General features: G+C 33.3%; 1 protein-coding gene across 1 annotated transcript in view; it reads right to left on the reverse strand.

The window, feature by feature from the left end:
* Positions 1-17,282, reverse strand: part of auh (AU RNA binding protein/enoyl-CoA hydratase) — a 56,312-nt gene extending 39,030 nt beyond the window's left edge. The window contains exons 1-6 of the mRNA XM_073829843.1: positions 17,045-17,282; positions 16,677-16,744; positions 6,658-6,745; positions 4,538-4,624; positions 2,823-2,915; positions 1,900-1,956 (exon numbers count right to left, since the gene is read on the reverse strand). Of these exons, the coding sequence (XP_073685944.1) occupies positions 1,900-1,956; positions 2,823-2,915; positions 4,538-4,624; positions 6,658-6,745; positions 16,677-16,744; positions 17,045-17,264 (613 nt within the window). The 5' untranslated portion in view covers positions 17,265-17,282. The remainder of the gene's footprint in view (positions 1-1,899; positions 1,957-2,822; positions 2,916-4,537; positions 4,625-6,657; positions 6,746-16,676; positions 16,745-17,044) is intronic.
* Between the last annotated feature and the right edge of the window lie 816 nt (positions 17,283-18,098).

Genomic DNA, 18,098 nt, shown 5'->3' on the forward strand with positions numbered 1-18,098 from the left:
AATCAAAGTATTTGTGATATGTGAAGTACTGATCAAAATCAAATCAGTAACAAACCTGCTCTGAAGTTCTGATCTAAATCAAAGGATTCTCAATATGCAAAGTTCCGATCTAAATCAAATAATTTGCAAACCTGCTTCGTAGTTCTGATCTATTTTCTTTTAATAATTCAAGCTCTTTTCAAGTACCTCTTCAGGAATATTGCAATCCTGTGCTCCAGTAAAAAAAATAATTTTTTCAGTTTTTATTCAATGGATATTGGCCTTGCTGGATTTTTAAAGAGTTGGATTTATAAAGTGCAGAAACAGATGTCCACAAAGATCCACATATGCGACGTTCATATCTTCAGATAACAAGTCAAACAAATTGGCTCAAGGGCACAAAATAGCACAACACCGAATCAAATGTCTTGTGCTGACGTCTTCACTGCTGTTTTTTCCAGGGTCTCTCAGCCTGCTGAATAAAGCTCTGACTGTTTGGGTGGACGCCAAAGCTCCGGTGACCTATTTTCATCCTGAAAACAGAAAACCTCTGGCTGCAAGTCAAGCCTTGAGTGATAACCTCACTGCTGCCTGGACTGACATTATATACTGAAACCCAGATACCTTCCAACTCAACCACATGATAGGGAACTGGAAAACACACCACTGGTTTTGCCTTCATCCAACAAACCTTAACCACAACAAATCTCTGGTGCAGAATAGTCTTATGAGCCTCACAACAGTGGTGCATTTGGTTTGATTTTGTTATCTAATGCAATGACATCTGCAAACAACCTTCTCTCAAAAAATTCAGTGAATAAATGAAGTCAGTTCTTCGCAAGTGCAAACAGGTGTAACCAGAGGTGTGGTTTGTCACATTAATGGAGATGTTTCACTAAGACAACCACAAATCATCCACATTCTTTGTCTAGAGTTTTGAATAGTATATAATTATAACATACTGTTGAATTTGTGTTACAAAACTTGCCCTACATTCTTAAAAATAAAGGTGCTTCACGATACCATAGAATAACCTTTTTTTGTCTAAATGGTTCAATAAAGAACCATTGACATCTTCAGATTATAAAAAGGTAGGAAAGAGATGGTTCTTTAAAGAACCTTTGACTTAATGGTTCTTTGTGGAACCAAAAATGGTTCTTCTTTGGCATTGCTGTGAAAAACTTTTTAAACCACCTTTATTTTTAAGAGTGTACTGCAAACAAATCTGTGAAAATCACTTACAAGCACACTGGACATTTTTACTGTTCTGCTGCTATTCTAACTTTAGACACAAAGCTATTTTTAAAACAAAATAGCAACTCCAAGAAATCATGCATTGGATTTTTGAAGAAAACGTGCCTTTGAATAATCATTTTATTGTGTTCTGCTTTCCCTTTCCTGGAAAATCTGTTGGAAATACTTGGCCCAGTTTATTATTACGAGATGTGCTCCAAAGTAGGTCTTTAACAATATGCACATTACATCCTGATTCAATAAAAAGGGGTGCAAAAAGTTCCCAATTAAACTTTACCAAAAAAAATAAATTTATTTGAATGCCTAAATGACTCGTCTACATGGACAACTCACTGCAAAAAATGCTTTTCTGCGATTTTTTGTCTTGTTTCCAGCCAAAATATCTAAACATTCTTAAATCAAGAAGGATATTGTCTTGTTTAAAAAAAATTAAAAAAAAAAAAAAAAGAAGTTCAAATTAAGTAAGTTTTTGGCTTGAAACAAGCAAAATAATCTGCTAAAGGGTAAGCAAAATAATCTAGCTTTCTGCTTGAAACAAGATTTTTTTTATAACCCATTGGCAGATTATTTTGCTTGTTCTAAGCAAAAACTCTCTTAATTTTGACACAATTCTTCACTTTCAGAAGATTTCAGAAGTAATGTACAAATACAGACAGATGCACTTACCTGCGCCTGGGATGATGGCTAATTTAGTCTCAACTAGTCCCATTTTAGCAGAGCTGGCTGTAAAATAGGTCAAAGTGTGGAGAATCAGTAAGCCTATTTGTTTTCAAATAGATAAATCTCAAAACACCCTGAAAAATGTGAAATCCTTTAGAAATCACACATTTTAAATCAAGCCAACAGCGATAAAATAATCAGGCATACTATGTAATAAACAGCCGAATACAAATACTCAACTTTGCTCCAATTAAAAGACCTTTTATTTATAAATAATTAATACTTTGGTGATAATTAGATATTTTCATGTAAGACTGAACAACAACAACAGAACATACTGATAAATAAACTGATAAGCACCTTCCACATGCATTAAACATTTCGCAAACTTCACAAACAAGATTTTTCTTCTGCGCATTAAATATGAACTGTTATATTTTGTTTTCACACCAGTCAAAATAATCAAAGGCAAGCCAGTTTATTTCTACATTTTAATTTTTTTAAAGCAACTTTGAGTCACTGTGCAATTACACTGAATATAGACCTAAAATATCCACATTTGAAAAAAACTCGGCTTGTGTGAAAACATATGGTGTGAAAATGGATTCTAAGAAGTGCAGGAGACCTGTTATAGCATCATGCACAGATTTCCCAAATCTAAATCTGGGTGTCAGAGGAGAACGCATGAACGAAGCCATCTGTTATCTGACAGCGTAATGAAGATATGCTAATCCACTTAAGAGACACTCAAACATAAAGAGAAACTTCATTGAGTGGACTCAAACCATTAAATGATTTTGGGTTGTTGATCCCACACTAGAGCTGAGCTACAGTATGAACCTGAGGATCTCTAACATGGATTTCCAGTGGAAACGAGTGGCTTTGATTAAAATTATTCCTATAAATGCATGAGATGAACCACGTTCTACCTGCCACTCGGATGTCACAAGCAAGAGCCATTTCAAGACCTCCTCCAAGAGCCGCCCCATCAATGGCTGCAATCGTTGGCATAGGAAGAGTACCTAAAAACATTTGAATAAATAAATGAACTGCACACTTCTCATGCATCCACATGTGTTTGTTTGTTTTTTAATGGCTGAGTTTATATCTAGAAAGCAGGGTTTCCACAGGCTGAAATAATGGAGCCGTAATACCAAGTAATGATAGATAATAAGATGTAAACTACATCATCCATCTCTGCAAGTGACATTTACATTTTACAATTACACAGTGACCCTGAGCAAATTTTGACTGTGTATTAAATTCTTTCAAGGTGTTAGCATAGCAATATTTGCTGTTTGGTTACATAACTGGAAACCACAAAACCAGTAGCACAGGTATATTTGTAGCAATTGGCAAAAAATACATATCATGGGTCAAAAATATCCATCTTTTTTTTGTCAAAATCATTAGGATTAAGTAAAAATCATGTTCCATGAAGACATTTTGTCCATTTCCTACCATAAATCAAACTTAATTTTTGATAAGAAAATTTGCATGGCTAAGAACTTAATCTGGACAACTTTGATGTAGATTTTCTCAATGTTTTGACTTTTTTGCACCCTCAGATTCCAGATTTTCAAATAGCTGTACCTCAATCAAATATTGTCCTATCCTAACAAACCATACATCAATGGAAAGCTTATTTATTCAGTAGGGATGCAACGAAATGAAAATTCTTGGCCGAAGCTGAAGCCGAATAAAATGAAATACTGGGCCGAAGACCGACTACGGTTTTTTCGTGTTTTTCCAAAATGTATTTTGTCCATTTTTTTTTCACAATTGCACAAATTAAATAGCCAAAATGTGCTTTTTACAGTTTTGTCTTGCTTTCCAAAAAAAAAAAAAATCAATTACAGAACAACAATTTAATAATATTTAGTCAACACTGAACATTTTTACCATTCTAGTAGACATTATAGCACACTAACAAAGCACAATTTAACTTAAAATGATTAAGTTAGTAAAATGATATTCTTTGGCCATTTTTGAGACCCCTTCTTGAATCAGGCATGTGTTTTTAATGTACAAATAAATGCAGCCTTGCTGAGCAAAGGAGAATGTTATAATAAATGTATTAATAGAGCTTTTGTAATGATTGTTATTATTTTTGCCTTTATTTTATTTCACAGAACAACAGTAAAATTACAATACTAACATTTATGAATGTTGACATTTATTTTGGCAGAAACCCGCAAGAAGACCTCAGTACTACTTTTTGCTGACAGCAGCAGATTTATGAATGATTCTCATCACAGATTTTCCTCGCGCTTTGTACTTTGAACCCTGGCTAAGGAGCTGCTGCAGCGCTGTCAGAATAAATACAATTGGTTCATGTATTAGACAACATAACGATCAGTAGTTTATTACTAATGGTTTAATTTTGGTGATTTCAGTCATCATACAGTAACCAGCAACAACCAGCCCTTTCTCTTCTCATGGAAGACATGCGATGTGACACTAAACAGCTTTTTTTGCCAAATTTCGGCTGAGTAATTTCGGTTGCTGAACATTCAGTGCATCCATATTATTCAGCTTTCAGATGATAATTTATAACATACTTCAGATTTATAAACGTATAAATATTGAACCTTATGACTGGTTTTGTGGTCCAGGGTCACATTTTAGGAATAGTTTGACTTACCAAGTTCTGTTATTAGCGTTCTCGCTTTAGTAACAAATGGTCCTACTTCACTCTGCTGCATCTTTGCTCTTTCTTTCAAGTCTGCACCTGTTCAGACAAACATGCGAAAATGCAAAGTTTTTGCTCTTTTGAAAAACACTGAAAACAAACTGAAAATAATCAAACAGAAACCACATAGCCATTGATCTGTACACTGGTACGCTTGTCAAATTTTAAAGCCAAGTTTACTTGGATTTTGAACTGACTACAATGTAGCAGTGGTGTTATGTAGCAAAGTAATACTTAAGTATTTTTTAGGAGTATCTGTACTTTACTTGAGTTATTTTTCAGCCTACTTTTACTTTTACTCCGATACATTTCCCAGAATAGTCAGAAAATAGTCAGAAGTCAGGGTCTCAGTCATAATTGCGAGATGTAAACTGTTTTTTTTTCTTAATTTTGCAAAACTGTATAAAAAAAATCTCACAAAAGTATTGCGTTCGTTTTATTTTGCATTGACATTTAGTTTTTCTTTCACCTCTTTCTTTCCATCACAAAAGTTTTTGTGAGCAAACACAAAGTTTATAAAACTCTGAAAATAAAATTCTGACTTCTTTTCAGGTAATTCTGGCTTTTTTTCCCCCAGAATTGCATGATACAAACTAAATTCAAATTTTTTTTTCTTAGAAATTGATGATATAAACTCGCAATTGTGAGAAATAATTTTCCTCACAAATGCAAGTTTGTATCTTGCAATTCTGACTTTTTTTTCTCAGAATTGGTTGATATAAACTCACAATTGTGAGAAATAATGTTAGAATTGCAGTTCAAACTTATTATCAGATTTTTTTTTTTTCAGAAATGGATGATTTAAACTCGCAATTGCGAAAATAAAAATAGCTTTTACGTGTACTTTAACACTTATGTACATTTCAGATTAAAAAAAATACTTTTTGTACTTAAGTACAATAAATATATCACACACTTTAAGACTTTTACTCAAGTAATATTCTAAATGGTGACTTTAACTTCTACCAAAGTCATTTTCTGCTAAGATATCTGTACGTTTACTTAAGTATGGCTTTCAGGTACTTTATACACCACTGCAATGTAGAAATGCGTTTGTATGATTTTCATTTAATGACAAAGCATGTCAAACAAATGGAAACAACTGATCAGTTTTAATGAGATGATCTGGTGACTCACTGGCTATGGACACATGCTGGAAAATGTAACATTTATATAGTAAAAAAATGTATTTACCATTATCCCATTTACTTGTTTAATAAATAAGCATGGTTTAAAGCTGCTGTACTATGTTGTGCATATTTCACTGGAACATTAAAAAATGATTTTAAGATGTGTTCAAATGTCTTTTTGCTATGAACTCAATTCAAGTCAAAACCAAACTTTTTGCATGCAGCAGATGAAACTTAATGTGTACTGCTATTTTTTGCTGTCTCACATTTACATTTGTATCCACCTTATTTTTCTCATTCGTGTCCAGCTATTTTTAGCTGTACAAAACAGCTTGTTTTGCGGCTTGATAATGCAAATTGGTCTGTTAATATCAGTGTTGGGAGAAAGTTACTTTTAAAAGTAATGCATTACAATATTGAGTTACTCCCTAAAAAAGTAAGCAATTACGTCACTTAGTTGCTTTTTATGGAAAGTAATGCGTTACGTTACTTTTTGGCAAATGTAAAAGCCTTTTAACACCAAAAGCCTTAGAGAAAAGTAAACTCAGATCTGTACAGTAGACCGCAGAAGAAAAAATGTCAACTTTTCAGCAATAAAAAAAGGAAAACAAATGTTAGATTCTCTTGAGTAATTTTTGCTTATTAGTATGGATGAATTGGATCATCGAAGGTCGGCAGCAAAGACAACGGTTAATAAAATAGGATTAAATACATAAATGATATTTATATTATTTAACATAGTTAATTATTGCAGGTTTGCGTTGAATTTCACAGTTTTTATTCATTTGAGGAATACTGGATCTGTTTTTTTTTAGTGAGTGAGATCTAAAAGTAACAAAGTAACATCTCACAATTTCTCTCAACATTGGGACAGGAGAGCTTTTAATCAATAAATGGGGATATAATATTATAATAATACTAAATTTATTAGTTGCTAAATACCTGCACAGAATATTCCAGGAACCATACTGCATAAAATTACAGTCCGTACTTTGTTGTCCGTCTTCAACGACTCGACAGCTTCTGACATCTAGAAAAAAACAAAACAAATCATAAAAAGGGGGGAAATTACGTAGGTTCTAGTTCTCATTTGTTATCCAATAAAGTTGTAACACTTGTTACCACACAGATGGTTTTGAGTTTAAAATGAATTTACTAATTGAATTAAACATTTAGCTGCAAATATTGTCCATATTGTCTATCATTTAAACTGAAAACTTTTTGTTTTTATATAATAAGCTGTATTAATTAAATATGACATTTTTCAATCATCCAGCATGCTTCGCATAGGACTGGAGAATAAATGTTGAGACAAAGTGTTTTTAGTAAAGGCAAAGACCTGTTAAGTGTTTAATGCTGCTATGCTTGACATTTAAAAGCATTTCTGTTATGCTGACGTTTTTGAGGTTACCATTGTGCTAAAAAGTAGTGCTTCAGGTTTAGGTTGCTGGCAGCTACATTAAAGCAGTTATATTTAATCAGTGTTAGAAAGGTCACTTTGGCAATGTAATAGGTCACAGACCGCAAGTTGCCCTATTTAAAATCGAATCAAAAAGTAATGTAACTATTTCAATTACTTTATCATAGTAATGTAACTAATTACATTTAAAGCAGGCAGGGTTAACCTTACAGTAGTACTCAACACTGATTATTAAGATTATAATAGTTTCATTTTAAAGCACAGCCACCACAAAATCAGAAAAACCCAAATAGGAAATAAAGCAGGTATCAAAAAAACAAAAAACAAAAAAAAAAAAACAAGTGTGCTCTTCTGTGTTCTAAACACCTAAAACATTGTTGTCTTATATTTTAAAGCAGTCAATGCAAATTTGGAAGCAAATCAATCAAATCTGAGTAAAAATATTGTTAACATTTTCATAAGAAACTGTAATTTAATTACTTTTACATTTAGTCATTTTGCATTTTGCATGTGTAGTTTTGCATTTAATTACATATATTTCTCAGTAACTGTAATAGATTAGAGTTAAATAACTTTTTTTTGAGGAATCCATTTAAAATGTGTTTTTGCTACAAATTAAGTTCCTGATTTAAAATAATCGTAATCAGACTACAGTTACTTTTTTATGGATTACATAATTACATAGTATTCACACAATAGTAATAAATTATTCATCTTCTCTTCCTCTCTGAGATTTTAAAATAAATATTTCAATAATTACGTTTCTTTGATGTTGATTAATGGTCACATGGCATTGCAGGTGAATAAAAAATAAAAGTGTTTTATTTTAGCTGTTATTTTAAAAACACAGACTAAGGGACTTTGTTTTAGAATGATTTATTAATTTTTAGGTTTTCAATAAACACACAACCCCCTTGCAGTTCCTTTACGAACCCTAGTTTGGGAAACCCTGATGTAATATATTGTTTAATGCACTTTCATCTAACTCTCTGCATTTTTACATCATTATCGTACAAGATAGTCCTATTTAAATAAATGTGATAAATGAGTTAAAAGTAATCTAAAAGTAATAGATTATATTACCTAAAATCTGCATAATCACAAGGAGCTTGTAAACATCAGCTGAAGCTCATTTTATATGTGCTATATATATATATAGGTGGACACTTTTGAGACTCCTCTACTGCCTCGTTCTTATCAGAAACTGAGAAAAATAATAATTGCAACATCGTAAATAATGATAGCGGCATGAACATTTAGTTTCATATTATTTAACAATATATCATTTAAATGTGGAGTCTGGTAATCCCAGGAGACCTGCATAGTTGGACATTTAAATGCTGACAGATAAACACTATCATAACATGTTTAGGCTAAGGTAGGCGATACTTGTCTTCAAGGACATCTTAATCGTATTCTTGATAATCAGTATCTTGCCTTCAAAGTCACGAACGTGTTTTTAAAATCTTGTAATATTTTAAAGCCTTTATTATTTTTCAACTCTACAGCTGTGAAATAAAACTCACTTCAAAGATTTACTTTTCATTCATAAAGTAGACATGATTTTTTTTTTTTTTTTTTACGGAAAACGTCTTTTTAAGATGAAAATGACATGAAATGACTCATATAACCAGAAGATGGCAGCAGCGGATCAATCATTGGCTGCCATTTCAACTCCCTCGTTTAAGACATCTTGCTTTTCGATTTATTACAAAATGACTAGTAGAATAAATTGTAGTACTTTTACCGCACTGAAGTATATAGCATAGCAAGTGCAGAAAGTCATTAAGCTCAGACACAAACACCCTATAAGGGTGAATTATTTAAATACTTTTATATAGTTCACCACAAATTAAATTTAAGTTAAATATTAATGCTGCGCTCCAAAGGCAAAGTGCAGTAAGTACGCCAACAATGAAACTAAGCAAAATGCCTTTAAAGTTTTACGCCAGCTAGTCAAACATGTTGACGCTCTCGTTTCTCTGAAACGGGACGAGATTGAACCAGGAGACTTTGCCACAAGACAAAACCATTGTCACAAAGTCCATTTTATGCCTTAACTCAATTTTGACCAAATGTGTGGTTACTGCGCTTTGCCTTTGGAGGGCAGAATGGTATAAGAAATAAATAATGCACTCAATATGAATTTAAAATATTTTATATAACTTAATAACTACATCTTTTAAGCTTTATCTTGAACTGTAAACGCTATTAATTAGCCTATATTTAACTTGTTACTGCTGTAGTTTTTTTTTTTTTTTTTTTTTACATCAGATTATCAGATGTTTGGTCCGGTTCTTACTGTCAATCATAGCAATGACTCACTCATATTTAGCCGTTTTACTTGCCTTTTTTTAAACACGCATTTGTCATTCTTGAAACGGTATACATGGATGTTTGGTCCCCTTAGATAAACAACACTTTTCTTCAATTGTGAATGGATTATGTAGAGAAAACGAGCAAAGTACACTCCTATTACGGCACACTACAGTTGACCGGAAATGACTTAGCTGGCTTGTCTTAAACAACCCAGCAGACACACAACGTCATAAGACGTTAATATTAGGTTAGATTTAGGTCGTGACGTCAGGTGACCAAAATCCAACGTCTGATTGACGTCATAGTGGTAATGTCCATACAACGTCAAGTTGTAACATCATTAGACGTTGATATTTGGTTGCTTTTAGGTTGTGTTGGAAAGAGACGTCGTTCTGACGTTGGGTTCTACAGTCGTGGCCAAAAGTTTTGAGAATGACACAAATATTAGTTTTCACAAAGTTTGCTGCTCAACTGCTTTTAGATCTTTGTTTCAGTTGTTTCTGTGATGTACTGAAATATAATTACAAGCACTTCATACGTTTCAAAGGCTTTTATCGACAATTGCATGACATTTATGCAAAGAGTCAGTATTTGCAGTGTTGGCCCTTCTTTTTCAGGACCTCTGCAATTGGACTGGGCATGCTCTCAATCAACTTCTGGGCCAAATCCTGACTGATAGCAACCCATTCTTTCATAATCACTTCTTGGAGTTTGTCAGAATTAGTGGGTTTTTGTTTGTCCACCCGCCTCTTGAGGATTGACCACAAGTTCTCAATGGGATTAAGATCTGGGGAGTTTCCAGGCCATGGACCCAAAATTTCAACGTTTTGGTCCCCGAGCCACTTAGTTATCACTTTTGCCTTATGGCTCCATCGTGCTGGAAAATGCATTGTTCTTCACCAAACTGTTGTTGGATTGTTGGAAGAAGTTGCTGTTGGAGGGTGTTTTGGTACCATTCTTTATTCATGGCTGTGTTTTTGGGAAAAATTGTGAGTGAGCCCACTCCCTTGGATGAGAAGCAACCCCACACATGAATGGTCTCAGGATGCTTTACTGTTGGCATGACACAGGACTGATGGTAGCGCTCACCTTTTCTTCTCCGGACAAGACTTTTTCCAGATGCCCCAAACAATCGGAAAGAGGCTTCATCGGAGAATATGACTTTGCCCCAGTCCTCAGCAGTCCATTCGCCATACTTTTTTGCAGAAGATCAATCTGTCCCTGATGTTTTTTTTGGAGAGAAGTGGCTTCTTTGCTGCCCTTCTTGACACCAGGCCATCTTCCAAAACTCTTGGCCTCACTGTGCGTCAGATGCGCTCACACCTGCCTGCTGCCATTCCTGAGCAAGCTCTGCACTGGTGGCACTCCGATCCCGCAGCTCAATCCTCTTTAGGAGACCATCCTGGCGCTTGCTGGACTTTCTTGGACGCCCTGAAGCCTTCTTAACAATGCAGTGGAAAGTTTTTTTCGGGATTAAGTTAATTTTCATGGCAAAGAAGGACTATGCAATTCATCTGATCACTCTTCATAACATTCTGGAGTATATGCAAATTGCTATTATAAAAACTTAGCAACTTAGCAGCAACTTTTCCAATTTCCAATATTTATGCAATTCTCAAAACTTTTGGCCACGACTGTACAGTGACGCATTGCTGCCACACACATATTTTTTTTCCCACTCAGCTATGTCGTTAAAACGACATCTTTTCTCGTAAAAACGACATATAATGTCATAAAAATGATCTGATGTTCCGGTTATAGATGATATGATTATATTATATGAGCTAAGCGTTTGTCCGCGCTGCCTTCGCCACAGTCCTGGCATAAAAGAGGATCTGCACGCTGTCGAAGTTATATAGAAATACACTGTTTTAATCATTTTAATGTAATGGTTTCAATTGAAGCGGCTTGTTTATTAGGAATAATCTCCAATCTGTCTACAATAACTGCCCTCAGACCCAGAGGATTTGAGATGATCATATCACACCTGTTATTTCTGAATAATCGACTCTGAGCTTGGAATATTATTTGGACGAATAAAGTTTGATTTTACAGAAAATTTTAATACCAACAGAAATAAATAAAAGAAAAATTACACACGGTTTGATCGTGTTATGATGATGGTGATTTCGTTCTGTTTAAAAAATGAAAAAATAAATAAATAAAGCTAGATTTTTTTTTTGTATTTTGTTATGCTTTAATATTGGTGCGTGAGCGGCCCTTAAAAGACCCTTTTTCAACTCAGCCTGTCTTTACTGTCTGTCCCATCATGCAGAATAAATGTTCGCCTGACGTACCACTCTGCAAATTAGTCACAATAACGGTGTCACACCAATGTCTATAGGCAGCTTGAAAGTTCTCCTTCAAAAAAACTAAATTGTATTTATTCAATTCGTATAAATCCAACAAGATGTAGTGTACAGTCTTTCCCGTGTGAGTTCATTATCTGTAGCCTACCATTGTGCTTACACATAACCCGGAACAACAACCTGATGCACGGCTTGATTCTGAAGAAATAATTTCTCATATATATAAGAATATATTATTTATATATAATCAGACTCAAGTATCAAGGCCACCCAGGCATGTTAAACAAATATTCAAGCAATAAGCTCATTTGTTTTGCAAAACTGTTTTTATGACATAATATGTGGTTATTACGAGAAAATTATGTCGTTTTAACGAGATATTTAAGTAGTTTTAACAAGAAAAGATCTTGTTATTACGAGAAAAGATCTCGTTTTAATGAGAAAAGATCTCGCTATTACGAGAAAAGATCTCATTATTTGAGAAAAGATCTCGTTTTAATGAGAAAAGATCTCATTACGAGAAAAGATCTCGTTATTACGAGAAAAGATGTCGTTTTAAAGAGAAAGATCTTGTTATTACGAGAAAAGATCTCGTTATTACGAGAAAAGATCTCGTTTTAATGAGAAAAGATCTCGTTTTAATGAGAAAAGATCTCGCTATTACGAGAAAAGATCTCATTATTTGAGAAAAGATCTCGTTTTAATGAGAAAAGATCTCATTACGAGAAAAGATCTCGTTTTTACGAGAAAAGATGTCGTTTTAAAGAGAAAAGATCTTGTTTAATGAGAAAAGATCTCGTTTAATGAGAAAAGATCTCGTTTTAATGAGAAAAGATCTCGCTATTACGAGAAAAGATCTCGTTATTTGAGAAAAGATCTCGTTTTAATGAGAAAAGATCTCGTTATTTGAGAAAAGATCTCGTTATTTGAGAAAAGATCTCGTTTTAATGAGAAAAGATCTCGTTATTTGAGAAAAGATCTCGTTATTTGAGAAAAGATCTAGTTTTAATGAGAAAAGATCTCGCTATTACGAGAAAAGATCTCGTTTTAATGAGAAAAGATCTCGTTTTAATGAGAAAAGATCTCGTTTAATGAGAAAAGATCTCGTTATTACGAGAAAAGATCTCGTTATTACGAGAAAAGATCTCGTTTAATGAGAAAAGATCTCGTTTAATGAGAAAAGATCTCGTTATTACGAGAAAAGATCTTGTTTTAATGAGAAAAGATCTCGTTATTACGAGAAAAGATGTCGTTTTAAAGAGAAAAGATCTCGTTTTAATGAGAAAAAATCTCGTTATTACGAGAAAAGATGTCATTTTAACGAGAAAAGATCTCACTATTACGAGAAAAGATGTCGTTTTAAAGAGAAAAGATCTCGTTTTAATGAGAAAAAATCTCGTTATTACGAGAAAAGATGTCATTTTAACGAGAAAAGATCTCACTATTACGAGAAAAGATCTCGTTTTAATGAGAAAAGATCTCGCTATTACGAGAAAGATCTTGTTTTAATGAGAAAAGATCTCGTTATTACGAGAAAAGATGTCGTTTTAAAGAGAAAAGATCTCGTTTTAATGAGAAAAAATCTCGTTATTACGAGAAAAGATGTCATTTTAACGAGAAAAGATCTCACTATTACGAGAAAAGATCTCGTTTTAATGAGAAAAGATCTCGCTATTACGAGAAAGATGTCGTTTTAAAGAGAAAAGATCTCGTTTAATGAGAAAAGATCTCGTTATTACGAGAAAAGATGTCGTTTTAATGAGAAAAGATCTCGTTTAATGAGAAAAGATCTCGTTATTACGAGAAAAGATCTCGTTTAATGAGAAAAGATCTCGTTATTACGAGAAAAGATCTTGTTTTAATGAGAAAAGATCTCGTTATTACGAGAAAAGATGTCGTTTTAAAGAGAAAAGATCTCGTTTTAATGAGAAAAAATCTCGTTATTACGAGAAAAGATGTCATTTTAACGAGAAAAGATCTCACTATTACGAGAAAAGATCTCGTTTTAATGAGAAAAGATCTCGCTATTACGAGAAAAGATCTCGTTTTAATGAGAAAAGATCTCGCTATTACGAGAAAAGATCTCGTTATTTGAGAAAAGATCTCGTTTTAATGAGAAAAGATCTCGCTATTACGAGAAAAGATGTCATTTTAACGAGAAATGATCTCGTTTTAATGAGAAAAGATCTCGTTATTACGAGAAAAGATCTCGTTTTAATGAGAAAAGATCTCGTTATTACGAGAAAAGATCTCGGTTTAATGAGAAAAGATCTCGTTTTAATGAGAAAAGATCTCGTTTTAATGAGAAAAGATCTCGCTATTTGAGAAAAGATCTCGTTTTAATGAGAAAAGATCTCGTTTTAATGAGAAAAGATCTCGCTATTTGAGAAAAGATCTCGTTTTAATGAGAAAAGATCTCGCTATTACGAGAAAAGATCTCGTTTTAATGAGAAAAGATCTCGCTATTACGAGAAAAGATCTCGTTTTAATGAGAAAAGATCTCGCTATTACGAGAAAAGATCTCGTTTTAATGAGAAAAGATCTCGTTTTAATGAGAAAAGATCTCGTTATTTGAGAAAAGATCTCGTTATTTGAGAAAAGATGTCGTTTTTAAAGAGAAAAGATCTCGTTTTAAAGAGAAAAGATCTCGTTTAATGAGAAAAGATCTCGTTATTACGAGAAAAGATCTCGTTTTAATGAGAAAAGATCTCGCTATTACGAGAAAAGATCTCGTTATTTGAGAAAAGATGTCATTTTAACGAGAAATGATCTCGTTTTAATGAGAAAAGATCTCGTTATTACGAGAAAAGATCTCGTTTTAATGAGAAAAGATCTCGTTATTACGAGAAAAGATCTCGTTTTAATGAGAAAAGATCTCGTTTTAATGAGAAAAGATCTCGTTTTAATGAGAAAAGATCTCGTTTTAATGAGAAAAGATCTCGCTATTTGAGAAAAGATCTCGTTTTAATAAGAAAAGATCTCGTTTTAATGAGAAAAGATCTCGCTATTTGAGAAAAGATCTCGTTTTAATGAGAAAAGATCTCGTTTTAATGAGAAAAGATCTCGCTATTACGAGAAAAGATCTCGTTTTAATGAGAAAAGATCTCGTTTTAATGAGAAAAGATCTCGTTTTAATGAGAAAAGATGTCGTTTTTAAAGAGAAAAGATCTCGTTTTAATGAGAAAAGATCTCGTTATTACGAGAAAAGATGTCGTTTTTAAAGAGAAAATATCTTGTTTAATGAGAAAAGATCCCGTTATTACGAGAAAAGATCTCGTTTTAATGAGAAAAGATCTCGCTGTTACGAGAAAAGATGACGTTTTAATGAGAAAAGATCTCGTTATTACGAGAAAAGATCTCGTTTTAATGAGAAAAGATCTCGCTATTACGAGAAAAGATCTCGTTTTAATGAGAAAAGATCTCGTTATTTCGAGAAAAGATCTTGTTTTAATAAGAAAAGATCTCGTTATTACGAGAAAAGATGTCGTTTTAAAGAGAAAAGATCTCGTTTAATGAGAAAAGATCTCGTTTAATGAGAAAAGATCTCGTTATTACGAGAAAAGATCTCGTTTTAATGAGAAAAGATCTCGCTATTACGAGAAAAGATCTCGTTTTAATGAGAAAAGATCTCGTTATTTGAGAAAAGATCTCGTTTTAATGAGAAAAGATCTCGTTATTTGAGAAAAGATCTCGTTTTAATGAGAAAAGATCTCGCTATTACGAGAAAAGATCTCGTTTTAATGAGAAAAGATCTCGTTTTAATGAGAAAAGATCTCGTTATTTGAGAAAAGATGTCGTTTTTAAAGAGAAAAGATCTCGTTTTAATGGGAAAAGATCTCGTTATTACAAGAAAAGATGTCGTTTTAAAGAGAAAATATCTCGTTTAATGAGAAAATATCCCGTTATTACGAGAAAAGATCTCGTTTTAATGAGAAAAGATCTCGTTATTTCGAGAAAAGATCTTGTTTTAATGAGAAAAGATCTCGTTATTACAAGAAAAGATGTCGTTTTAAAGAGAAAAGATCTTGTTTAATGAGAAAAGATCTCGTTTAATGAGAAAAGATCTCGTTTAATGAGAAAAGATCTCGTTATTACGAGAAAAGATCTCGTTATTTGAGAAAAGATCTCGTTTTAATGAGAAAAGATCTCGCTATTACGAGAAAAGATCTCGTTTTAATGAGAAAAGATCTCGTTTTAATGAGGAAAGATCTCGTTATTTGAGAAAAGATCTCGTTTTTAAAGAGAAAAGATCTCGTTTTAATGGGAAAAGATCTCGTTATTACGAGAAAAGATGTCGTTTTAAAGAGAAAATATCTCGTTTAATGAGAAAAGATCCTGTTATTACGAGAAAAGATCTCGTTATTACGAGAAAAGATCTCGTTTTAATGAGAAAAGATCTCGCTTTTACGAGGAAAGATCTCGCTTTTACGAGAAAAGATGTCGTTTTAATGAGAAAAGATCTCGCTTTTACGAGAAAAGATGTCGTTTTAATGAGAAAAGATGTCGTTTTAATGAGAAAAGATCTCGTTATTACGAGAAAAGATGTCGTTTTAATGAGAAAAGATCTTGTTATTATGAGAAAAGATCTTGTTTTAATGAGAAAAGATCTTGTTATTTCGAGAAAAGATCTCGTTTTAATGAGAAAATATCTTGTTTTAATGAGAAAAGATCTCGTTATAACGACATAGCTGGGTAGGAAAAAAAAAATGTGTTTCAGCAATGCGTCACCGTAGGGTTCTGACGTCAACCCAATTTTCATTTCCAAACAAAATGCAACGCCCCTACGTCGTTGGGGTACAACGTCAATCGGACGTCATGTTGACATCCTGTGCCTGCTGGGAAGTAATCCATGCATATGGTCAATTGTGATTAACTGTTACATTTATGACAAGCAACATTGTAAAAATACTCACCATCGTAACAAGATTTTTGCTGATGGCATTTCTAGATTGAGGGCGATTGATCCCCAAAACAACAATTCCTAAAAATACAAAACCAGTTATAACTACAACAAATTGTAAGAAAAAAATATGAAAACTCATGAGTGACATGACAACTTATAGGTTAAAAAGGGTATTGAGCGGACTTGAAATCCTAAACTCAGGCACTTATTTAAAAAATGACTGATACTTTCTTGCAGTAACAGGGCACTGAAACTGTTAAAACAATGGGGCATTATGAGAGTCTGCAGAGTACGTGTCTGCAATGCATATGAAGCCACAACACGTACAAGAATGCGATACACAAACTCTGTGATCAATCACTGTATCTTGTCTTCTACCTGAGTCATCACCGTCCAAGTATCTAACGATAAGGTCATCTGCAGACTTAACGTCGGAGCTGTACAGTCGCACACCTGCGTTGAAAGCATTACGCGCACAATGCGCTCTCTTTGTTTGAAATATATTCAAAACATTGTCCGATCTGCACACGCCGTTGACAATGTTTATTTGCGATCGGAAAGCCTGAAACAGGACTCTGCACCTCACTAAAGACGCCATGCTTCTGCTTTCCTTGACTTTCAACTCTGAACCGCGAGTGACGTAATCGTTTCGGGTCACGTGACCGCGCTCTCTCTGCAGCGGGATTTCTCTGACGAAATTTGAAGAGGGAACGCGCACAAGACAAGACATCAACTTCAGATGAACTTCAGATGGTGTTTAGGTAAAATATATAGCATATAGCCTATGGTCAATTTACAAAGACCTCCACGCTTTAGCTTTAGCTATTCCTTTAGCAGACGGTTTTATTCAAAGGAACATTGAGCATTTTGGCACCATTTAGCCTAAACAATACAAGTAACGCAAGTTACGTAATAATTACTTTTTCAAAAGTAACTAGTAAAGTAACGCTTGTTACTTTTTAATTGACAAGAAAATATCTGTTACTTTTCCCCCTCATTTATTGATTAAAATATCTCCTGTCCCAATTTGGAGAGAAATTGTAAGATGTTACTTTAGTTCTAGAATAAATGTGAACATGCATTAATTCATCTCAGTCACTAAAAAAACTGATACAGTATTCCTCAAAAATAATAAAAATTGTGAAATGCAACGCAAACCTGCAATACTTAAATATGATACATAATACAAATATCCTTTATGTATTTAATTCCAATTTATTAACCGATGTCTTTGCTGCCGACCTTCGATGATCCAATTCATCCATACTAATAAGCAAAAATTACTCAAGATAATCTAACATTTGTTTTCCTTAATTTTTTTTATTGTTGAAGAGTTGATTTTTTTCTTCTGCGGTCTACTGTACAGAAGTGAATTTATTTTTCTCTAAGCCCGAGGCTTTTGGTGTGAAATAGCCAAAAATAGAACTTTTTA

This window comes from Garra rufa, chromosome 23 (genome assembly GCF_049309525.1).
Source record: "Garra rufa chromosome 23, GarRuf1.0, whole genome shotgun sequence".
In the NCBI taxonomy this organism is placed as follows: domain Eukaryota; kingdom Metazoa; phylum Chordata; class Actinopteri; order Cypriniformes; family Cyprinidae; genus Garra; species Garra rufa.